Below are 20,664 nucleotides of genomic sequence, written 5' to 3' on the forward strand. Positions count from 1 at the left end.
GCTGGAAAAACCAGTCCATGAGTTAAGACCCTTGGCCTATATCCCTGTGCCAAGTGTTCTGTGCTTAGTGTATTCACATCTTGGCTATGAAATGGGAATAATAGCTTTTATGCACCTCTCAAGAATTCAGTTAAGTTAGAGACTGTGAGGTGCTGAGATTCAACAGTTATAGCTATATTGTTATAATTCAAATAGAAATAATCCTGCCTTTTTAGCTATAACCTAAAAACAATGACTTCCACTGTGCACTGTTCCAGGATGGGTAAGACAGACTTGGAGTGTATGAGAAAAATCATATTTGAGGATTCAGAGCAAGTGCCCTTTGCAATCTCACGGAGGGAAGATGGATCATTTGCTGTTGTTGCTGAAGTCACACGCCATCAACACATGAAAACCTGTCCCAGACACTATTGCTCCTGCAATCAAGCTCTGAGAAGGCTTTATTGGGTTTAGTCCTAGATGTGTATTTGAGGAACAGATGACAGCTTCTCAGAAAGGTCAGCTCCTTCCATGTCTGCTGTTTCATACCTACCGTTTAATAGCCTGCAAACCATTGCTGGGACAATGAAGTAGGGCCTTCATTGTGACCTGCAGCTCTTCAGCTTCTCAATCTGTTATTGTGTATAAAATCCCAGATACTTATTTGGAAACTATGCAGATGAAGATGACTTCAAGTTTTTGAATAGGTGTTTCATGGGTGAGTCCATTCTCAGTTCCTCTGTCACCATGTTGAACACACAAGCATGGAGCAAACTCAAACGAAACATTACTAATGGTATTTTTCCCTAAAACCAGAAGCTTGTACTATAACCTGCCTATACCAACCACTACCTGCCACCTACTAACCCTATGGAATAGGAATCCCTTTTCCCTCAGCAAATCAATTTTGAGAAGTCAGTGATTTGGCCAGAATTTGCTCCAGCTAGAATAAAACATTACAAACCTCTTGTGCACCATACTGCACATACAGATAAATTATCAGCGTAAGACAACAACAGAGTAGTGAAACCACTACAGATGCTACCTTGGTCTTCAAGGATTTCTTGACTCTGTGGCTTACACTTCCTGGTTGATTTAAGTAACACTGAATGGCTTGTAAGGGCCTTGGTTTTGTGGATTCATGGGCTGATGAAGATAGGGTGTGTGGGGGTGCTATTTTGGTTATTTCTCCAGTAATGTGGCTGGGTTTAGTTGATTTTATAGGTAAACTCATCCTCTTATTAGTATACAAGCATCTTGTTGGAAAAGCTATGGAATTTTGAGGCAATTTTATCTCAACCAGAGTTGGATTTCCAGTTTTTTCCCTATTTAGATACTTTAAAATTGGTTTTATATAGAAAAAAAATTTAGTAACACTTACATTAAACATTCAACAATTTGTCTTAGATTGACTTTTGTGTGGTGATTTTACCTAGCATTTAACCTCCCCTGTTTTGTGCTTACCTGGTCCCTCAAAGGGCAACAGTTTGGAAGGAATTGGGTCCTTAGAACTCAGGGGGATCAGGTAGAGATCCTTGATATGTCTGTTGTTATTAGCTACAACACCAAAACGACCACGACTGCTAAAATAGGAGTAGAGAGAGATATAGGCAACTTCCTCTTCTTCTGTTGCAGGATGGAAACGAATCAAACACAATTCCTGTAATACAAAAGCAAAGTGGAAAAATTCAAGCTGCAATATACCAGCAAATAAAATGCTAAAGGACAAATTCCAGGGGTAAAACATAACCGTGCATTTATCCCTTCAACTATGTTTTCAAGGCAATACTCTAGCTTTAAGAGAGAACTCCTGTTCAATTTGCAATACTAAAACAGAAGTAGGCTTGTCATTTTCAGGAATACAAGTTGTGTATCTTAAATCAAACTAACCTTCCTGAGGCTCAAGTTAATACAAATGAAAGGGAATATTCTTAGTTTCATGATTATATTTGTATCCAGTGCCTCATTTTTTCACTTCTGAAGTATTTTTAATTGTAAAATCCATTCAAGTTCTTTAAAATTTGGGGTTTAATCTTCAATACTGAATAACTAATGTACAATCATTAAAAACTAATCAACAGTATGAAGATTCTAAGATGCAGGAGAGAGAGATCAAGAGGATCTGCAGCTCTATACTATTATCTCTTCAAGAAATCAAAAGTGTCAAAGGAGTAAGTGGTGTGGGTAGTTTTCCAGGTGTGATCTATGTCACTATTTGTTGTTTACTCCTTATAAAAAGTTCTTATTTCACATTGCTGTATTTTTCTTCCGGGTTTTGCAAAGGATTTTAAGTGAATACCTTAGACAGTGAAGATTTGAGTTTGCCAACATAATCCCAGACCGTCTTCGGTGAGATCCTCCCACCAATATGAATTGTATCTGGTAAGTCCTAAACGAGAAGTATTACACGGTAGCATGAGAAAAACCAAAAGAGACTGATGTTTAAAAGCAGTGCAGGTTGCCCCAGCCCAGCAGCCCAGTGGATAATGCACTATTATACTGTGGGAAACTTTCATACATACTTTTCTAACTTCAGACAAGCTATTTCTAAGTATCAAGGTGTTTAATTACCAAGAGGTTAATGGTATACATAGGAAACAAAAAGCACTTCCAGACAAGGACAGCAGCAAAAATGTCAACTAGCTCTGTATGCCCATTACTGGCTTTGTCTTTATAGGGAAGCTGCCATCTGAAATAGAGCTTTTCCTCCACTCCTCCAGTTTCTCAGGAAATGCTGCACCTGTGACTACAAGTCACAACATGAATTCTAGTGAGCTTCCTGTCACGGGGACTGTGAAACTCAGTTTAGTAAGAGCAGTATCAAAGAGAACCACCCACCCTATTAATCAATGTCCTAAACTGCACATTTGTGTTTGAAACTTCCTAACAGGCACATAAAATAAGCTTCAAAGGAAAGGGAAAGCTTATTTGTTTTAGCTCAGACCTTCACACACCTCATTACTTCAATGTACACTGTCCCCAGAGTAATAGCATCCAACTGGTTTCAGTTAAAAGGTATTAAAAAGCACGATATTCTTCATAAATGGTCAAGCAAACTTCTGGAACAGATCACATCAGTGACCCCTCCAGTTTGAACTACCTGTTACTAAAGGGATGCTATTTCCCAAGGCTACAGTTCTAATATAACACCTATGTAGTGACCCCAGCTCTTCTAGCAACAGGAGCTGCAGCAGATTTATTCTAAACACATAAACACATCAGTGCTAACCTCACTAAGATAATCAAAGCACCCGGAGACAGGATATGCTTTAGTGACAAATTTGGCCACACTTTGCATATTTATAAATCCTTTCCAAATGGTGTTGAGACGAGAGAGAAAGAGGGAAGTGTCGCTGTCCTGAGGTGAGCGTGGCTCTGCAGCACTGCAAAACAGAACACAAATGAAAATGAATCTTCTTTTCCTCCCTCCTTCTATTGATCAACTACTTTATTTTAAACAAATAACAGATTACTAAATGCTTTAACGTTTTCCATTAACTTGCTATTAGTGACAAAAGCAAAGAGGAACAATAAATGAATTCGCAGCTGCAGACAAGAAAAGATACCAAAACACATTACTTTATAAAATCATCTTAGCACTGTAACTATTATGATCCTGACTCTGTAACAAACTAGGATGAATTGTGTATTTCCCACTAATTGGGTTAACGATATACACCTGAGGTTCTCAAGTAAAAGAATTAGCTACAAACAAAAATCGTTTAACTGCAGGTACATAAGGATATACTTAATATTTATGTTGACTATTGTATACACCCAGAATATGGAAGAAATCCACCTCCTTTCAAGCTGGTCAACTGGTTAATTCATAAATTCAGATGCAGAAGTATTTTAATATAGGATGAATAATCTAGGACTGATTTTATACTCTCACATACACTAACTTTCTCTATATTAATGTACATGCAAACTTCAAGTCTGTGTAATACCTTGTTTTATTTATCTGCTGATGGTCTGAAAACTCTACCAACTAGAGATGCTAAATTAGGAGATGCTAAATCAAAAACCTGAATCAGGCTACCTGAACTTTAACATTGACCATGTCTTTTAATGGGGACGAGGGCAATGGGACATGAGACACACAGGATATTGAAGATAACAACGTTAAAGACTGGGTAGCTTGGGTTACTATAAAGTATACGCACTTGACATTGGGTGAGTGGTGAACTGCTAAGTATCTTGGATCTGGTGAAGATGATGGCTTTGTCAATATTGATTTGGGGACAGTCATAATTGGTTTTGAAGTTTCCTGTTTTGTTTCCACTGTTGAAACTTTGTCAGAGACGGGACCAGAACGCAGGGCTGGGGTCACAATACCAGAGGAGCTGCTCATTGCTGTCCTGGGGTCTCTGCCTGAAACCGTTACCGTCGTGACAACTACACCAGCACAAGTGGCAGGAAAAGTGGAGACCTCTTCAGGTACAGAGGAATCTGCATCGGTAGGGGCCTGGGCTGCAGGACTGTGAGTTGCTCTTTCTGCGCTTGACTGAGGAACTGTTTCTGTTACTGGTTCATCTTCAGTTTCCACTGTGTTTTCAGAGCTGGCCTCCGTGGCAAGCTCTGCTGTTGAGGCTGGTGCAGAACTTTCATACTTCGGCTGAGCTTCTGGCTTTGATTTTGACTCCACTTTTTTAACAGAAGCCATTGACTTTTTCTTAGGTGGCCCTTCATCTTCGGATGCTGAAATCTGACCTATAAATTGATTTCAAAAGCTTTTGATTACTATTTAACAATGAAATAGCTTAGAGAAAAACAAACACACTACTCTTAACATAACCATTCTTTTACTTCACACAAAGCCAGCACTGCAGGTACCTGTACAGATTTTGCAGTTCAGGTCAAAAAGATGAGCTCGATGTTGACTCGTTGTATCCTTCAGCATACTGCTAAACACATCTAGAGAAGCAGCACTGTTTGAATTTGATGCAGTTCGAGTTGACTCTTGCTGCTCCTAAAAGTGAATAGACACAAAAGATATTCCAGTCAATCATTAATTCTTACTATGGAAACAATACTTTGGAAACCATTAACTAACTTCAGTTCTTTTAAAAGAAAGATTAAAGGTCATAGTTAAAGCATATTGTGTTAGAGCTCTCAAGTAATATTTGTCTTCATTTCACTCCACATGTTCTGAAGTATATAGCTAATATTCAGAAATAAAGGACTGCTCTGCAAGTTGACAGCAGGGCTGAAAAAACCACAGCATTTTAGAAGTGCATCCAAATATGCCTATCATTTGGGTGCTGTACTCCTTCAAACTAAAAGGAACCATGCTCATGGCACATCTACTAGGCAATAATACCCTCACAGCTCAACTGAAACAATCTGCACTTCTGAAGAGAGACTGGAGGCCCTGATTGATCTCCCTCAATGTCTTCATGCTGAAGCAACAGCCAATACTTACATCAGAATCAGACACTGGTGGAGAATCTTCCATATTTACAGGTGGCACATGTTCCCGTTTCACAGCTGTTTTCTTGACTTCATGAGATTTGCTTCTTGACTCTGGAGCCTGAAAAAAAATAAAACCAGTTTGTTATTTTATAATTTTAAGACTTTTATTTTGTACTTTGTTATCCATTACCTGGTGGTAGAGAAAAAGTGTATTAAAACTGAATGTTATTAGTATTTCATTAGGGAGAAAATGATGCATTAACATAATACGGGTGGTATGGGTTAGTGAAATGACTCTTCAATTTGCATATAAGGGAACATTCTGTTACTTACTGGTTTAGTTGGTTTCTCTTTCCACACAGACAGCTCTTTAGATAAAAGTTCCTCTGGTTTCATTCTCACCAGTTTGGACAGTGAGATTTCCTCACGAAGGACACGATGAAAGAGTCCCTGAAAACAGAACAGACTTTGTTCCTATGCTGAAGAAAACCTGCGTAAGGTCACTAACAAGATTTGCAGTGCTTAACAGGCAAAAGCTGTTCCAGGTTCTCAATTCACTATTACAGATACTGGCTATTTATAAGCAAATTTGGAAAGGTGAGTAACCAGAACATAAGAATAAAATATACACAAAGTACGAATTTTCCTCATTACCAATAACAACCAATGTAACTGAAGAGTGTCAGAATCTGCCACTTCTTGTTTCATATCCATTGTAGAAATTAAAACACATAATAAATTCCAAGTGTTCTCTAGAGAATATTTTCACCTGTGCCAGCATCAGCTTTTTTCTTTTAAAGCATAAAGATGATTGTGTGTATGGGCTGTATCTAACAGACAGTAGAGAATGTCACACCTCTTGTGTGATATAAACTAATATAGCCTGTATTTAAAGAAAGCCATTCTGTAATAAGTATTTCACACCAAATGCCCCCACTTAATAAATACACACGACCAACTGATGTAGACTTTGAACTTCTACTTGGCTAAACCAGTTTGTTCTACTATTTGAATGGCCCTATAATAATCTTTTATAGTGTAATTCGTAAAACTCTGCCTTGAAACTCTAAATGTTCAAGGCAATGTTGAGTTTGAAATACTAAAAACCAAAGTCTATTTCAATATATATATTTACTGTTTAAGGAAATTCCAAACCTGGTTTTTGGGGTCCTTGAGATTGAACATGATGCTGCGGTATTTACTCTTGTATCTGTTGTCCGTAACTTGGAACAAGTTAAACATTTCCTTTTCAATATTGAGTGCTACTTTTCCTACTTCACTCTCTGTCATGACCAGATCATCGCTATCATTGACTCTGTTAAAAACAGAAAAGGGTACGTGCATTTATGTTAGGCATGAACCTTCAGGTAGCATTATTAAAAGCTAACTTTACGCAGTTAACCTAGGCTTATCCTCCCTCAGTGAGGTTCAAGTGCTTGAGTTTTAGTCCTAGATTCTCCACTATGAACAGCATTTCCACTTCAGAGACACCACCAGAGTGCAGTGCTCTGTAATATGCCTCAACAGCTGACATTAGCTTTAATAATCCTTGTGGGAATGTTTGCTTTTTGTTTGTTCCTTTCCTAAGGGATAGAGTTGTCCCCTGACCTGGGTTTGTTGCTGGGGATTTTTATGCTGGGAGGGAATCTCTACTTCAGTAAGCATCTAACCTTTCATTGTGATGCTTCCTGTACTATGTTCCCTATATCCTCTAAATCCCCAACACTACCACCACCTGATTTTAAAGCTTCAGAGCACCTGCATTATAAAATGTCTCTATGCTGTAATTTAATTCAACTGTAAATGCCTCACTATAAATGGATTAGTGAGGATCCTTTTGTTATTCCTAAAGGCTTTTTCACATTTATTGAATAAAGATCATTATTAATGTACACCTGAAATACCAATGACACTTGCAGTAGTTTGCAGTATAAATTCAATCCCTCAATCCCCCTTATCAAGATGCAAGCAAAACTCTTCAGGCTAAACATTTACTTCTAGTTGTAGATTCCTACATAAAATAAGCGCTTTGAATTCCCACCTCTTCCATAAAATTTCTTTTAGGGATCGTCGAATATTTTGCCGAATCTGAGAGTTGGGTTGTGACTGGATAGGGCCGGGTGATGCCTTTCCTTGACTGCTTCCAGATGCAGTAGGAATGGAAGACTGTGAAGGCTTTTTGAGTCCTCCACCCAAACTGGAAGACGTAGCTGGCTTTTTGGAAACTGAAGAGCCATGAGAAAGAGATGAATGCTTTGAAGGAACACTGCCTGCTGGGGAAACACTGCCTGCTGGAAGCCAAGGCTTCTTGGGAATGACACCTTTGAAACCCGCAGCAGAAGGTTTAAGTGGTTGTTTAGCTACTGATGGGTTAGAGAAGGAGGAGGACTTCTTTGAAGGAAGACTTCTAGAGAGAGAAGACGCCTGTTTCTCCATTATAGATGCAACAGCTTTCTTCGATGTCAGTGCAGCCTCTGCTCTATCTTCATTCCTTTTCTCTTCCCTGTGAGCTGTTAGAACAAAGAAGATAATACAGTAGTAAAGGCTTAACTTCATAACCTCCTATTCATGAAGAGCAGGTACCAATCTATAAAGAAGTCTGTGAAATAACATCTCCAGAGCTTAACTGTCAAGTAGGCAATTCAAGCGATTTACTTTCACTGGCATTTTAAAAGTACTTTCAAAACCCATGCAGAGATTCATACAGTTTCTTTTGAAGAAGTTTGCCTTTGATCCCTCAGATACTGCATCTCTGAGGCCAAATGAAGAATTTAAGAGAGTTCCACTTTGGCTCTACAAGTTCATTTTTTCTTTATAACCTATGCAAGAACACTGAAAGGAAAATAAGGCACCACCTTCAAAGATTCCTGAGGGGGTTTTATGGGGAAGCTTCCAGAACACCCCAAACTTCCACGCATTTAAGAAAAAGGCACAATACAACCCACAATTGAACAGAAAATTCCTTAAGGTGCCTCATAGAACCACTTCGTTAAAGAGCAGAGTCCATGAATCTGAAACTGCATTAATATTACCTTAAGTTTAGTATGGCTGAAGTTTAAGAAACCCTTTCACCCATATTTCTTATTTGAATAAGCAAGAAAACACAGAAGTTACTTAGAATATGTGCACATATAATCTAATTGGTCGTTAATATCCACATCACATTAATGACATTGCCATAAACCACTGTTAGATCTTCCTATTCAGTTCTTATCTAAGTTCTACATCTATAGAGTAATCAAACATTGCTATTGCTGCTCAGGCTGTGGTGATCTAATTCCCACCATTCATTCAAATCACTCCATTCACAACATCCTGATTTTCTGTTTATATGTTAACAGAATAGTTGATACACATTAGAGACAAAAAGATATTGAAGTATAAGTAAAGACTCCAGTTTTCACACGTGCTGAAGTTACACTTGCCCAGGACTTGACAAGTAAGCATTTCTTCAAGTCTCTTTTCATCTGTCCACCTTGTGGCACTGACAGGAACAAGTCAACAGAGCAAAAATAGCCAAAACTATCACACACAGAGCAAAGGAAACATAATTTACAACACACCAATGTTACAACAGGAGAACACCAACACATTTACCCTGACAGTTCAAACGATGAAGGGTTCTGAGGAAACTACCAAAAGCAAACTCCTGAAATACAACTGTTCCAATTGGAAAAGCCAAGTTTTCTCCCCCAGAAAGCCATTCCTCTCACAAATCCATCGATAACCACTGACCAGTAAACAGGTCAATCTGATGGTTTTAACTAGTGAGGGTTTGTTGATGAAATAGCCCCAGAGCCCGAGTTACAAAACACAGGACACTTCCTGGGAAAGGTCCAGGAATTTAACTACCAGTAACTTTACCAAGGACCAAATGGTCCCTTTTCATCTTCCAGATCTGCTATAACAAGAGCAGAAATTACTGGGCTGGGTCTGTGTTGTCCAATCTCTGTTCCAAGATGGACTGGGAGGGGAGGAAGCACTCCTATGAAGTCTGGTTCATGCAGCCCCACAGAGCGCAAGGTTCCAATGGAAACACCCCTCAAATTGGGGAAGACTTGGAATGCTCAAGAGTTATAATGGGATATTCATTTCAGGAGGAAAGGGCTTGGAACCTTCCTCCATGCCCAAATACTTGCATGTTTCCAGCAGAACAACACTCGTCACCCCAGTTTCTTTAAATGGGCTCTTGCTGCTGGTGGCTTCACCACAAACACCAAAACCTGCAGTGAAGATGAACTTTTGTATAGCTAAGTACAAGGGTGTGCGCTGGACTTCTGCAGGGACACAAGGAGAAGCAGCCACAGGACCCATAACCACTATATATTTATCCTGATTTTCTTTTCTAGAAGCATTTTTACAAGTAGAAGCCTTGAGAATTTCTGAGTGAGATGCAAGTACTTGAAGTGTAAAATGGAAACAGTCTCCATAACACATTAAATCAAAGGATGTGAAGATTTATAAACTGGCTCTATATAAACCTCCACATAAGATCTACACTTTAAAGTAGATTCAAATTATCACTCTCACACTATTCCTATGGATTCCCCAAGAGACCCATCTTGGTCACTGTAGAGACCCAGCTAGAGAGACCTTCTGTGCAACCCACATTGTCTCTCCTTGTGCTCCCACTCTCCTGTGCCACACCAACACCATTTTAGTTGTTGGGAAGGCTTTGGCAATCCCATGGGGGATTAGGAACTATTCCTATGATTCTATTTTAATAGTCTTGAATGGAGAGGAGGCAAATATCCAATATGTGTGCAGTGAGAACGCTGCAGGAATTACTTTACTCCCACCCTCTTTTCCCTGGTTTATTGCATGTTCCTTGCAGCACTGCACCTTTCCAGGCAGGTTGGACAGGAGCACATTCCTGTGACTCATCAGGAAAAGGCAGGACAGCACGGCTCGGGTTTCAGAATGATGACAGCAAAATCCAGGCCTCTGTGCCTTGGTTCTTTTGGTTTACACAAGCACAAAATGTGAAATCCTAAATCTCTGTTTCATCTTCTATGTGCTATTTTTTAATGGTCAGTTCAAATTCATTACAAACTACACTGATAAAACTAAAAACAGCACAATCTGGATGCTTTGGGTCAATATCCACTATATCCACATCACAAAGCTATGCCACAAACACCAATATCACAGTAAGAAGTACTTGTAAAATAAACAGATACAAGGTACTAATACAAAGGTAGATCGAAGTTCCCAGGGCAGCAGAATCAGCAAGCGTCCAAAGATGCAGAAGCATCCTTTATTCTGCAAGTTGACATCGTGGCTGTTTAGAAAGGTTCCCAAAGGAAGGGATGCAATTCCATGCTGCTTTTGCCAACAGAAAATATGCAGGCATTTGATAAGCTTCATGAAAGTGTAACAGTTTCAAATGACAACACTCCTTTATACCAATTAAAACTGTCTACCAAGCAGTACTTGATTACAGGAATCGCTGGTACAGGTTTTGTATGGACTAGTTCAGTCATGTGTAGGACATTAAGCGCTTCCCAACACCTGCCAACTACGTTCAGGTTTGGAGGACACGCTGCTGTTTGAAGGACACTATCAAAAGAGTGGGCCCACTTTGGCAAAGAATCAAGACTACTTAATCCCTACTTATGCAAATAACCTGTGAAGGCTGCAGATGAACCTAACCCAAAAAACTTCTTATCCTATTTTGATTATGAGGAACCAGAGTTTTTCTCCTACGAAGTTTTGGGGTTTAGCAACATTAATGTGCTGCCACGTAATTCAGCTGAACCAACTCACTGGGTTGTTATACGGGTTGAGATCCAATGCACAGGAGCTCCCAGCTGAACGTGAAGAAGGAGCAGGACTGCCTCTTCCACTGGCAGGTCACTCTTCCATTCACTACTATTCCATTCACTTAGCGCGACATAAGCACAGCCCAAAGCTCACCTTTTCTTCTGATAGCTATGGAAGCATGGAAGTGTATGTTTGGAAGAGTTAACATGGACTCTTCTCAGAGGACAGTATGGCATTGGATGTGGAATTTAACTTCTGAACAGGAACCACAGCTCAGCAAACTGGTGGGATATAAAATGAAGCAGGTATTCTCTCTCAGACACCGGGTTTCAAATTGCTTGGCCTTGGAGTCCACAAACAACTTGAAGACGCAGTCAATGCCTAGCACACATACTGACTGACCACTGTATTTGATACAGTGGTGGTTCCAGTCCTTTTCATCAGCATACCTACAATAAATGGTCCTCAATAAATCGAAAACAAAAGGAAAGATGACTACTGCACATCAGCCTATCCAAGGCTCAACAAGGACTTTCAACGCAGACAGATTAATGCCAGCGTGAGGCATCCAGTGGCTCTTCCATTCTCCACTTTAGAACACACAAGTGTACCTCCTTGGCTTGATGTTAGAAACATTGCTTAAAACATGAATTCCTATTTTCCCCATTCTGGCCTGTGAGCAGCAGGATTCCTGCCGACTGAAGAGGCAAGAGCTAAAAGACTGAGAGGTTCTGGTGGAGCTAATGAAGCAGCTCACCAAATCCTCTGGCAGGGAAAGAAAAGTGCATTCCTTGCAAGGCTTAAGAAACAGTGTTACTATGGTACCTTCACTACAGACTTAACTATAATCTCTCCCACTAGATGTCAAGAGATACAGAACCCCCCCAAGGACATTCCCTATGAAGCTAAGCCAAATATTACAATACACAGCTAAGAACGAAACTGCTGTAAGAGGCAGATGATACAACTGCCACATTATCTGCCGTGTTACAGATGAGCCTGTTGAAAGCCTGATGGTTACATGTATTTCACTTCTGTACACCTCAACAGTGATGTTTCAGCACTATAAGGTGGCTGTTGAAGCTCGATTTAAGAGTGATTTCCAGTGAAGCAATGCTGTGTGAAGGATCCACGGGATTCACTCACCATAATCCCTCTCCTACACCAGGAGGTTGCTTTACACCCCCAGAACAGAAATTACTCAAAGGAAACGTTGGTCCTCTGATCTCCTACAAGTATTGTTGTAAAGCATTCTAACCTATTCTGGTTCTTCCCCCTTCTCTCCTCACCCAATCTTCCTTTGGAATTGCTTTGGAAAAGCCACCTCAAAAACGCACCACCACCTCCTCTAGTTTCTATTTAAGTTACCTCATTTGTGACACGTTATTTTGCTGGAGATACTACCTACTTCTTCCAATTATTAAATACTGAAGAAATTTGCCGTTCCTTTTGTGTACCTTTCAGGTTACTCAAATCACAGTTCTTTAAAGAGCCTTCACTTCTTGCTGGAGCTGATGCTACAAGTTTTAAACGATGCATAAAGAACTACAGGCAGCTGCACCTGAGGAGCCTGTTCTGTAACGAGCCTGTAAGGCTCAGGTTTTCTTCCTTTAAAATCTCTTTTCTAACAGCAAAAGGCAGCACAGATAATACTGCACAACGCTAAGATACTTGTGAAAAACATCTTGCAGCCATGAAGGCTGATTGGGACAGTACTGACTATGAGAAGTCTCGCTATAGAATCAGAAATCTAGCATTAAGCTACTCATATCCAGAATTACTGCCTCTGCTGTTCTATAATCCCAGGCTGGTTTGTATTGGAAGGGACCTTAAAGCTCCTCTAACTCCAACCCCTGCCACGGGCAGGGACCCCTTCCACTGGAGCAGCTGCTCCAAGCCCTGTGTCCAACCTGGCCTTGAGCACTGCCAGGGATGGGGCAGCCACAGCTTCTCTGGGCACCCTGTGCCAGCGCCTCAGCACCCTCACAGGGAACAGCTTCTGCCTAAGAGCTCAGCTCAGTCTAAATATTGTCTTAACAATTCCCTGTGTTCTCCTCCATCTACACTGATATTCCCCCCCCTCCCCTGGACAGAACTCCTCACTGCATCATGCAAGCAGTGCAGGCTGACAGCTGCATCATCTCGTCCAGCTTGAGCAGAACCAGCCAAGTGGGGCCCAAGGGAGCAGGATGTTGGCAGCCCCATGCTTTAGAAGATGCTGCCTTGCACTCCGGTGAGTCTTCAGCATGGGGCTGCTGAAGCAGCATGTGCAGGTCCTGCAGCCACTGTTCACGCTCTTCTGTCACTAAAATAGAGTGTTTTAGGGGAAAAACAACACAAATAAAACCCCAAACCCACCAAAACCAAGCATCCCAAATTAAAACTGAACCAAAACTACAACTAAGTTTCAAACTCATGCACAGCACACAAGTTTGTGTGGCACCAACAATGAGAAAGCTGGAAGTTAACATTTTTCTGTTAAAAAATACAAAATCCTGTAAAATTCCACAATAAAACCGAAGGAGGGTACAGCTGCCCATGATCTGCCTCAAAGTGGATCATTCACTACACTTTAAAAGGGTTTTTGTGTCTTAAATAGTAATAAAAGTCAAATTAGAAGGAAAATTCCCACTAGTGCAGCTTTGCAGTTGTTATAAAAGCAAACCCACCCATTAGCAGAAATCCTCCAACAGCCCATGTAAAGGCTAAAGAGGAATTGTGTGTTTTGAGAAGAGCCAGTCTCTAAAGACAGGCACTAGCACTGGCCTCTACAATAGCTCAAACATGCAACAGGAATGCAGGTGGGAAACAACAGCCAGAACAATGACCCATTTAGGAATTCCCCCAAACTCCAGCCAGCAGTCTGTCTCTCAACAGGCCTGTGCAGTGGCACTGTGAAGTCCTGCACCCGTTGGTGCTCAAGGTGCTGGTGCCTGCCCCATCCATCTCCCCGTGCCGTCGCTCCAGCATGCCACAGCTGTCCAGTCGGATGGCAGGAGAGGGCAGTCTGTGTTGGCACGTATCATAGTGCATGAGGACAGGCTCTTGGCTCAGGGAAGATGAAGTATCTTGTCCCTATTTACCAATATCCAAGAACTGCATTTTTCCCTTTGTGAAACTGCTAGGATGGGCAAGATTTTTTCAGTTAAAACCAGTGGTGTTCCTATAGCTTCCCACTGCCTATGTCCTACATGGATTGTCCGATGCATCTGCAGTACAGTCTCCTTCTGCACCACTTGTGATACAAACAATCACAACAGAGCAGAGTTTACTCCAACCCCTCCACCCCAATGCAACGGCCGACACTGAACTTTAATCCACGACTTCTTCTGAAGTGAAACCTTTGGATGCATTACCTAAGTTAAAACACTGAGCAGAACACAGGGGTGAGCTGGTGCTTTACAGGTCAGCTATAAAGCACTCCACAACGGGGGGTTACTTACCCGTTAGGAGCCGTTCCTCAAGAGCAGCCTTTCAGTCACTCATGGGATGCATGCCTGACATCTCAGCCTCAGACACAGTCGGAGAGTCAGTCCTGATCCCGTCAGGTGCCACTGAAGCACCCTCTTGTGGCACTGAGTGCTCAGTGCCCAGGGCTGTGGAGGTGAGGTGTAGTTTGCAACCGTTTTGCTCCCGTGGGCTGCTCTCTTCAAACTCTGCCACATTTTTTGTCATATCCCTCAAAGACACCTTAGCATTCGTTAGTCCTCAGTAATTCACGAGTGTCGCGCTATTCTGGTGTTAGTTTTCACCGTTATCTCCCTAAACAACCACGTGTCTGCTTCTCTCAACACCAGACTTTATTACCTGGTGTTTCAGGTGTGCCTCCTGCCCCTGCTGCTTTTCTCTAAAGCCTCTTATCAGTGCTCATCCGCACTACAATGAGAAGGTGGTAATGAAGCTGCCTGTGTGCCAAGCCTTTACATTCAGACACACAAGAAAGTAAATCAGTCTTTAAAGCTAATCCGTTTGGGAAACTCCAAAACAAGGACCTTTTTACAGTGGTGATTTGTCTGCATTCAAGCCAAGCTGTAGCTATGCTCATGCAGATCTGCAGCTTAGATATGCAAAGCTGTTTGATCTATAGGAAATGACTGTGACTTATCTGATCTGCATCTTCACAACTACACCACTTTGGAGTGAGACGGGGGCACTATCTGCTGCAAAACAAAAGAGGGCTCCTTATTTTCCAGACTGTTCATGGATGGTATCATCACTCCTTGCAGGGCCAGGCCATCTTCAGGTTCCAATTCAGTACAGCTCAGACACAGCGAACCATCAGCACCAAGAGCAGCTATAGAACTTGACTCCAAAGTCACCTTAAAAAAATCCCTTTTGTTTGGGACTAGCAGAGAAAGTTTTTCACTGGCTATAGTCAAGTGAGCAAGTTCAAAGAACTAAAGATTAGTAAAAGAAAGCAAAACAGCAATAGAGGGTGGTGAGGTTCTTTTAATCAAACTTTCATCACTTTCAGTGTTGATGACAAGCGATAAACCACCCTAATATTTATAGTGCATCCGTAAGTTGTACCAGGTTTCTACCCCCCAGCCCTTCCCCTCAGCAGTGGTTCCTTAACACTGAAGCCAAGCACCCATTAAGGCAAGAGAGCTGGCTTTCTGTTGTCCAAGGCCCTGGGGGTGCTAGAGGCAAAAACCAGGCCCCATGCCAGCAGCAGGGACCATCCTTCCTAACTTAAGAGACACAGCAGAGATCTTCATGCCGCTGCCCACCACAGGGCAGATGTGACATACCTTGCAGAGCAGAGAAGGGGAGCTCCAGGAGTTCACAGGCTGGAGATGACCATCACTCCCCAAGGCTCCCACTGCTCCTTTTAACTGGCTGGCTCCCAGGGGATGCTGGCGGGGCAGTGGTGGCTGCTGGAGCCTCACTCCACAGCCAGGGTTTGATACTGTGCCAGCCCCTGTGCCAGCACAGCCCCTACTTGCTCTCATGATGCAAGCTGAGCACCAGAGCTGTGGTACACCCGTCACTCCCGTACTATGGTCTTTCCAAAGCCAGAAGATCTCCAGCATGGATTCCTTGGAAGTTCTGGCAGACTCATCTGAGGTGGATCATTATCTGGTCTGTCAGCAGCCTTCCACAAAAATCCTCTAGTTACAAAGCATTACAGCTAAACCTGCATATACAGCAGCCATGTAGCTCAGAAAATGGCCAGGAACATAAAGTAATTCTTTTCCTTCCCCTGATACTCCTCAATACTTACTGTCTCTTAGTATGGGTTTATGTTGCAGCATCTAGCATTGAGCAAAGACAACTTAACTTTCAAGGAGTTAATTCAGATACCAGGCGTAATTGAGGTATAACAGCATGGCTTGGCACCTGCTAGTTTTCCTACAGGGAAGCACTCATACCAAAACAATAGCATTGAGTTTAAGTACAATCAGTCCTTGCAGACAAACATACTCATGATTTCAGAACAGCTCCTCAGTTTAAAATAGAATACTTTTTAATAGTTAAGCTACACCAACAGCAGTATATGCACATACACTGCACTTAAATCTGCACCAGCCTGTGTGCAAACAAGGTATTTATTGCTTCCTGCATAAATTTTCCCTCCTAACTCTTCTGTCTTGAGTGTGCTACATTTCCCACCTGCCCTCTTTATAGTGATCTATGTTTTCTTCTTTCCTGTCTTCGTACTATTATTATACCTATATTACGTATGCTATAATCCTAGCATTTTGATATGCACATCACATTTTCTGATGATGGGCTCGCAGTATCATTATTCCCTTTATGAAGTCTCCACATTCTGTTAGAGGTGTGCAGGAAAAAAGCAGTCCAAATGCCCTCTGTATCTGGGATCAAGCAAACACTATTCACTTTATGAATAGCTCTTGGGAGCAGGTATGTTTAGCTGCAGAAGAAATGAAGATGACTGAAAGGGGATAATAAAAGGAAACTTGTATCACCAGAGGCAGGGCTCCTCAAACCTAGGCTCTCACTTCCAGGAGGTGGCAGCATTGTCTCGCTGTAATTCGCTACTGGGAAACAGGATTAGGTACCCAAAACGATCGTACGGAGTAGGACCAAGTAAGATGTTATAATAGATAACTCAAACTATGTAGCTGACTACAGTTAACAGAAGCTTTTCGTGTGACAAAGAAATGCTTTTTACTCAGAAGCTGTACTACAAACCCAATGCATTTACTGGTTGGTTTTTATCTAGAGACCCTCTTCACTCTCCTGTGCACTTACTGGTACCAACAGATGCAGTTAAGATGCTTCAGGAGCTTTAGCACCTGAGTAAATTATCAGTTTGTGTATTTCTTCTATGTCTAACAAGTCAGTTGAACTTCAAAGGCTTCATGAAGCACTGACCATTACTTAGCATACTTATCTGTAGTCTAAAAATGGGGATCCTGCAAATGCCTATCTTCCCTCCTTTTGGAATAGTTTTCTATTTTAAAACTGCTGATACATTTGCTGCTGGCTTCCATTTGACAGATACAGAAGAACGTCCCTTCCAAGTGTTTCTCTACCGAACGCAAAGTCTGAGGTCAGGTGCTTCAGACACTGATACTGCTGACAGATATTTACATCAGCAAACTTCATGTCTGAAGTGTTCCTTTACCCTCTTTTTACAGGGCAATGACTACAATGGACGAATCCTGTTACAAATACAGTATGTGATATTAAATAGTGCAAAACTTTATCCAGCAGAATCAAACAGGCAGTGATGCAAACTGCTTCTGCACTTCCTTCTGGAAAAAACAGGCTTATATTATGTTGCTTGAAGTCTGTCCTCCTTCAGTATAATTAAAAATCAGGCTTCCTATTACCATACAATGTTTGTCTGCTAATAAAGCTGAAACGTTCATGAATCATTTTGGATGGTGCTTCCCCACAACACCCACACGATCTTACTAGATAAACTGAAGTCTGTTTTGCTTTGTTATGAATTTTACATCTCCTTTGATATGACCCAAATATGGTAACACCAGCTCACATCACAAATTCAGCATTTCTATCACAACTTGAATCCTAAATCTCAACAACCCATATACATATGCATCAATCTGGAAGCTAGGACGACTTTTGAAATTCAATGTAATAATTGAGCACTGCATATTGAATTAATACCCATTTTCCTAATGAACTTAGAAGTGACACTTCTGACAGGGAATTTAACACCTGATTTCCTCTTGTAAGTGTAGCTCAAATACTGCCTGCAACTTCAGAAGTACTTGTACTTAATGTTCACTATTCTACTTAATATTCTCTAAGTTAAAAGTATTTTCCACTCCAGTTAAAGAAATAGGATTATTTTCACTGTAAACATCAAGTGGCATTAAACAGCCTCTAGATTTTGGTGTACAAAGTCACTTCCAGGTATAGCCCTAACTCATTCCCCACAACAGGCTGGGGAAGGGGGCCTGGTGTCAAGGTTTAGATGCAAATATACTATATGCCCCTATCACCCAGTATATCTGTCATAATGGCTTGTTTTCTTCTTGCTAATACTCAGTACAACTACTGTCATATGCAACAACAACAAAGTCTTGTATCTGACAAGTCCAGAGTAAATGTATAAAGCAAATCCATGTCTGAAAGATGACAACCAGTGGAAAAAGCATCAGAGAGATGAGTTCTACTAATTGTGTCAAGTTTCCTCAATTCCTAAGTCACAAATCAGGATCTGCAGGACTTAAGCTTGAAGCTACTGGGAGAACATGGGAGGTATTTGCAATATTGTGTATGGAAGAATCCCATCCTTAGCCTCCTCTAGGTGGCCCCTTAAGTCCACACATTAGACATGCAGATGTTTGAACCAGTCACTTTACACTTCTTTCATAAGTGATGTACAGAAATGCACATTTCTAAGCAGTGAGTCACTTTGTTCTAAGATTAGTGTCTAAAATAGATTAGATGTTTTGTGAAGCGAGATGACTCTCACGAATTTCTGTAACACCATAACCTCTCTGCTTTGAGCAGCATTTAGAGTTGTTAAATAAATACAGTCTTGTAGAATACTCCTAAAGACGATGCAATGGCAGCTTCTCAGGAAGATAACAGCTCAAACCCATCCATCAAAAAGCAGGACAGTTTTCTTCATAAAGACAAAACCAATTTACCTGGGAATTCAGTAATGGCACAGAGTCCCCGTATTAGTACAACTTACCTTGTATCAGCAAGCTGAAGTTCTTCCTTGCACTTGATATGAGAGCTCTTCATTGCACATACTAGGTGGTTTTCTAGTCACAACTTAAGTCTACCATGGTTTTGAACCAATTAAACAATGTAGCTACACAGCAAACTAACTTTCTACTGGAACTGGTTAAATCTGTAAAACCTCCAGTGTGGTGAAACTGAAGAGCAACCCCCTTTAAACACAACTGAACTCTACCTCAAAACCTGTATATTCCTGTCTCCTACAAAAACAGACGAAAGCAAGAAGGACATTTTAAGTGATATGGTTATATGGACACTTGTAATTATACTGAGATAAAAGTGTCATAAGAATTTGACGTGTAAAATCAGCCCTTATAGTTTCGTTTTCCTCACCTGCTTTTAGTCATGTTTTAAATAGTACTGTTTCTGCTAAAATAGCTACAGTTCCTCTAGAATAAGCTTAAAAAAAAGCACGTTTATAAAAATACATCTCAAGAGTTCCCTATAAAAAAGGCACAGGGCCCAAGTAACAAAACACAACGAACATTTGCAGGGAAAAACCTATAACCATTAAAACATCTGATGTGGGCAAATACAAATAAAATATACCCAGAGTATCTATTATATGCTATAAAAATAAACAGCAATCTAGGGTAGCTGGTGTTCCCTTAGTGTTTAAAGTTATATCTAAAAATGTCTAATTTTCAAGGTAAGTTATAAACTTATCAGTTACTTTCCATACAGTGTTTCCATACAGTGTTTCACATCCAGATTTCTGACAATAAAATGTAAATGGGCTAATTTATGGTAAAAGCTGTGAGAATTCGACTTCTGAATTCCTTAGTCTTCACGTGAGTAAACATCAGACACTTGGTCATGTGTTTTGTAACTGTGAAATGTAAGATTCCATCTGAAGTTCCACCACTGCATTATAAAACTACTTAGCTGGAGTCAATGAAAAAATGTCATTAGCAGAAAGATTTGTTGAGGCTACAAAGTAGGAGTTACTTACCTTTGTGTGACTACAAAGATGCTATTCAAAACCTGCAAAAATATGCAAGGTGGCATCTCTGCCCAATATCCACTCAAGATGTGTTCTTGTGCGTGTGGATAATGTGTGAGGTATGAACATATAAATACAAAAGGGAAAAAGAAAAGGAGAAAAAATACAGTACTGCTTCCCCCCAAACTTGAAAGTAAAAATGGTCCTTAAATCATTTCATGTAAGGAAGAAAAGCAGCAGGAAGAACTTGGATATAACTTCACAGTTAAAAGCTGTTTGCAGAAGTGTAAAGTATCGTTGGATACCATGATGAAGATTTCATTCTTGGCATCAGCACTGAAAATGCAAGACCTGAGATGCCCAAGTAATTA

General features: G+C 40.9%; 1 protein-coding gene across 1 annotated transcript in view; it reads right to left on the minus strand.

Annotated features, from left to right (window-relative positions):
• The window catches only part of DIDO1 (death inducer-obliterator 1), a 50,763-nt gene that overhangs the window by 7,905 nt on the left and 22,194 nt on the right, over positions 1-20,664 (minus strand). The window contains exons 8-16 of the mRNA XM_031047019.2: positions 7,436-7,904; positions 6,550-6,709; positions 5,728-5,844; positions 5,405-5,512; positions 4,816-4,951; positions 4,146-4,692; positions 3,209-3,362; positions 2,279-2,368; positions 1,444-1,639 (exon numbers count right to left, since the gene is read on the minus strand). Coding sequence (XP_030902879.2) covers positions 1,444-1,639; positions 2,279-2,368; positions 3,209-3,362; positions 4,146-4,692; positions 4,816-4,951; positions 5,405-5,512; positions 5,728-5,844; positions 6,550-6,709; positions 7,436-7,904 — 1,977 coding nt within the window. The remainder of the gene's footprint in view (positions 1-1,443; positions 1,640-2,278; positions 2,369-3,208; positions 3,363-4,145; positions 4,693-4,815; positions 4,952-5,404; positions 5,513-5,727; positions 5,845-6,549; positions 6,710-7,435; positions 7,905-20,664) is intronic.

Source organism: Melopsittacus undulatus, chromosome 10 (assembly GCF_012275295.1).
Source record: "Melopsittacus undulatus isolate bMelUnd1 chromosome 10, bMelUnd1.mat.Z, whole genome shotgun sequence".
NCBI lineage: Eukaryota > Metazoa > Chordata > Aves > Psittaciformes > Psittaculidae > Melopsittacus > Melopsittacus undulatus.